A 4,791-nucleotide genomic window follows, 5' to 3' on the forward strand; every position below is an offset into this window, starting at 1 on the left:
TTGTTGAGAATATACACAGCAGAACATACACCAATTCAACAATTTCTACATGTACAATTCAGGGACATGGACAACATTCTTCAAATTATGCAATCATTCTCACTCTCCTTTTCTGAGTTGTTCCTTCTCCATTAACATAAGCTCACTGCTTTCTAGGTTTCCCATCCAGTGTTTCTAGTTGTGTTGTCAGTTTGACTCCGTATAGATAGCTCTTTAAAAAAGCACAATGCTCAAGACAGGCATTTCTTTACTAATTAAGCTAAACTATTGTTGGGTCGCTATGAGTCAGGTCCAACTCAGTGGCAAACAACAACAACATTGTTTGGTTTAAAGAAGACTTTGGGGAATATTTTTTTATTTAATATTTAAGGTTTAAAGATTATCTCAGGGTAGTAGTTTCCAGGGTTCATCTAGCCTCAATAGCTCTAAAAAATCTGGATTCCATGAGAATTTGAAGTTCTCTTCAGCATTTTCTCCCTTTTGATCAGGATTTTTCTCTGGAATCTTTGATCAAAATGTTCAGTAATGACGATCAGGCTTCATCCAGTGATCTCATGGCAAAAGAGGCAGTTGTTCATGGAGGCAATTAGCCACACATTCCATTTCTTCCTCCTATTCCTGACTCTCCTTTTTCCTCTGTTGCTCCAGGCAAATAGAGACAAGCCTTATACCTTGGAGGGCTGCTTGCAAGCTTTTAAGACCTCAGGTATAATACAACAAAGTAAGAGGTAAAACAGCAGCACTAAACATGGTATTAGACCAATTAACTGGGATATCCTATGAGACCGTGACCCTAAACCTCAAAACCAAGAACCCAAACTTCATGAAGTGTTTGGCTGTGCATAAGCAGCCTCAGCAGCTGCTCCTTGTTGTGGTGGTAGTGACAGTTAATGTGAATATGTCCATCACACAACACTTGCCAGTTCATCTTTTTACAGTTGTATAACTTATTGACATCAATTATATTAATCAACTGTGTAACCCTTTACCTTAATGTGATTTTTGCATCACCAGAAACCAAAACTCAATGCTCCATAAGCAATAAGCACCATCCTCTTTCATCGCCCTCTGGCCCCTCAAAAAAGACCTCACTGCCGTTGAGTCGGATCTGACTCATACCCCTCCTTGGGTTCGGAGGTGGTATCACTACAACCTTCCTTCCAAGGAGTGGCTGGTGGCTTTGAACCGCCAGCCTTCTGGTTAGCAGTCAAATGTCTTAGGCTCTACACCACCATCTCCCCTCTCGCCCCTATTGTTGTTATGTGCCATCGAGTTGGACCTGACTCATAGCGACCCCTCCTTGGGTTTCTGAGGCAGTATCACTACGGAAGTAGATTGTCCAAACTTCCTTCCATGGAGTGGCTGGTGGGTTTGAACCACCAGCCTTCTGGTTAGCAGTCAAGTGCCTTAGGCACTGTGCTACCAGACTTCCTCCTCTCGCCCCTAGTAATCACTAACTAACTTTGGTCTCTTTATAATATTGCCTGTTCTTATCTTTTTATGTAACTTTTATATAGTGATAGATTTTTAAGGGCTTTCCTCTGCCTCTTGAATGGTCTTGGTTTCCTCTGAATTTCTTTGTTCTTCTGTTTTATTCTCCAACTCTTATGCTGGAGACCTTCCCTCAATGTCTGCTGAACTTGGTTATCTGTTCTTCAGCAACTGGAAGCTCTGTGGCAAACTGGGCCTGTTCTTAGATGGACTTCATTGTAAGCTAAGAAGGTGACAAGCTGACATTCTCTTGAGTGGCTCTCAAATGTCATCATCCATAGGTCTTTTCTCTTCGGCCAGTCAGTTTCAGTATTCTGCCTGGGGACTGTGAACCTGGCTGTCAACACTGTATGAGCTGATAAGAATTTCTGGTTTCCCCTTTGTTGGGCCAGCTATATGGCCACTTCCCCTCTGAAGGCAGAATTATATTTTATCTATGTTCTCTAGTACTTTATACAACTATCAACTGCTCACGTAGAACATGTACACATTTATATTTTATATTTTTATTTCCACAGCTGGACTTGAATTTCTTGAGATCAAAATTGTATCATTCATTTTAAACTCTCAGTTCCTGGTACATAGAAGGTATAGCAAACATTTTAGTTGAATACATTTTAACTAGAGATCTTTTCTCTCTATGTAATCCACATGGAAAGAACATAGAATAGTAGAATTTGGGGGGAGTGAGCTATATGAGCAACTCAAAGTATCATTTTATAATAGTAACAAGTCCTTCTTTTCCATGTAATATTATAGTTACAGTGTAGCATTTATTTATCTGCATGCTTATGGAATCATGGATTTTGAGTAGAAGACATATCTTAGAAATAGTTCCTTTAATTTGCAGATGAGGAAACCATCCCTGTGCTTATGCCAGATTGCTTATGTAGGTTTTATCAAAACTCTCCCCAGCATCCTTTGTGATGAACATTGATGAGTATTAAACCATTTTGCATTCTAGAGAATACAATCTAGAAAAGAACAAACTGTACAATTCATTTTAGTCCAGAAAAAAAAAAAAAAACTTTAAAGAATATTAACCTGAGTTTAACACTTTTGTTGTTAGATGCCCTTGAGTTGATTCTGACTCATAGTGACCCTACGTACAACAGAACAAAACACCACCAGTCCTGTGCCATTCTTCACAGTTATTGCCATGTTTAAGCCCATTGTTGCAACAACTGTGTCAACCCATCTCGCTGAGGCTCTTCCTCTTTTTTGTTGACCCGCTACTTTACCAAGCATTCTGCCCTTCTCCAGGGGTTACTGTGGACTTATCTTTCCTGATAAAATGTCCAAAGTATGTGAAACAAAGTTTAGCCATTCTCCTTTCTAAGAAACATTCTGGCTATACTTTCTTCCAGGACAGATTTGTTCATTCTTCTAACATATGGTATACTCAACATTCTTCACTAACACGGTAATTCAAATGCATCAACTTTAGGGTGGTGGGAAACTGGGCTATTTGATGAGAGATAACTGGTAAATTCAAGGAGAATTTAAATGCAAGCAAAATGTTGTACATGTTTTTGCTGAGACGATGTGAGCCACCAAGGCCATCAGAAAAACAATAGAGTAGATTTTTCCAGGTTTAATTGAGCTTCTTCTCTTTCATAGGTTTCAAAACCTGCTTTGGTCCAGAAAGACATTTGTGGACAACATGAAAATCTATAACCACAGTTACATCTACATGCCTGCATTTTCTATGAAGACAGGAACAGAGCCATCCCTCCGGGTTTATTATACACTGTCTGATGTTGGTGCCAATCAAACAGTGCTTTTTGCTAACCCCAACTTTCTTCGTAGCATTGGAAAGTTCTGGAAAAATAGAGGAATTCATGCTAAGCGCCTGTCCACAGGACTTTTTTTGGTGAGTGCAGCCTTGGGGCTCTGTGAAGAGGTGGCCATCTATGGCTTCTGGCCCTTCTCTGTGAATATGCATGAGCAGCCCATCAGCCACCACTATTATGATAACGTCTTGCCATTTTCTGGCTTCCATGCCATGCCAGAGGAATTTCTCCAACTCTGGTATCTTCATAAAATCGGTGCACTGAGAATGCAGCTAGACCCATGTGAGAACACCTCACTTCAACCCACTTCCTAGGGACTACAAGAAAAGAAAAAAACTGAGCCAGGGTATTTTTGTTAGGTTTTCTATGTGACTCCAGAAGAAAATGGTCAAGTTGTTTCATGGATTTGGATGGGCCATTTGGAAAGACAAAAAAAAAAGACAACGAAAACCCAAGGAAATCTCTACTTTGATGTGAACTTAGAGGATATATAAGAACAGAAATGTTCTGTGACATATTTTATAGCACATTGTGGATTTTCAGCTGGTAAAATGCTAATGATATGATGTTGTTTACACAGTTTGAATCTAGAAGACACAGCGCATACACAAGATGGACCTCTAGTTACTGAGGCTGATGAACTCATTGTGTTAGAGGAAGGGGAATGCTGGCGGAAAGTGTTGCTGATTATCAACACAAACTGGCTTAATTTAAAAACAAACCTGTCTGATTAGGTTTAGAACATAACCTTTTTTAAAAATTATTATTTATTTTTGCCCTATTTAGGGGCAATGGGTGATTGCTGGGGTAGACTAAAAAAAAAATCCCTTACTGAGTAATAAGGATATTAAAATGCTACAGCTGATTATTGTGATTTGTTGAACCAAGTCCAAGTCTATGTTAAATATAATTCCTTTCCTTTTTAAAGACTTGAAATAAGATTTGCTTCTTCCCCTTTTGTAAAGTCTACTTAAACAATATGAAATATTGTTGACTTTAGACTGTGTTGATCCTGTTATTCTGGATAACAAGAGTCACTTTCTGTCCTCAAAATTTAGGGCATAAATTCATATTTTAAATCCACATTATGTAAGCCTGTTTGCATTGTTATTATTGGTTTAGTGCAAAAAAAGATTACAAATGTGCGTGCATTCTTTATGTTAAAACTTTCATGATTGTTTCATAATTCAGTGTTTAGAGATGATGTAAAGCACAATGAAATAAAGTTTAGTCTTGATGGAAGACAGGCTATGAGACACATCCCTTTTCCTCTCTACCGTAGTATAGTTATAGTAGGAGGATATGCATGCATATACACCAGCAAGCATAGACAGACATACACGTGCACAGAGTTTAGGGGCAATGGGTGAGTGCTGGGGTAGATTAAAAGAACTCACCCCTATGTGACTACAAAAGCTGCACCCACATGGTCTGGCATGGCAAAAATCTACAACCAATGTTGGAGAGCCACAAATCTCTTATGTATTACCCACTAAATATTGTTATA

The 4,791-nt window shown here is 38.9% G+C and overlaps 1 protein-coding gene across 1 annotated transcript in view; it reads left to right on the forward strand.

The window, feature by feature from the left end:
* The window catches only part of ST8SIA1 (ST8 alpha-N-acetyl-neuraminide alpha-2,8-sialyltransferase 1), a 209,259-nt gene extending 205,661 nt beyond the window's left edge, over positions 1 to 3,598 (forward strand). The window contains exon 5 of the mRNA XM_007946778.2: positions 3,112 to 3,598. Coding sequence (XP_007944969.1) covers positions 3,112 to 3,598 — 487 coding nt within the window. The remainder of the gene's footprint in view (positions 1 to 3,111) is intronic.
* Positions 3,599 to 4,791: the final 1,193 nt, after the last annotated feature.

This window comes from Orycteropus afer, unplaced genomic scaffold, assembly GCF_000298275.1.
Source record: "Orycteropus afer afer isolate SDZICR_OR568_19922 unplaced genomic scaffold, OryAfe1.0 scaffold00171, whole genome shotgun sequence".
Taxonomy (NCBI): Eukaryota; Metazoa; Chordata; class Mammalia; order Tubulidentata; family Orycteropodidae; genus Orycteropus; species Orycteropus afer.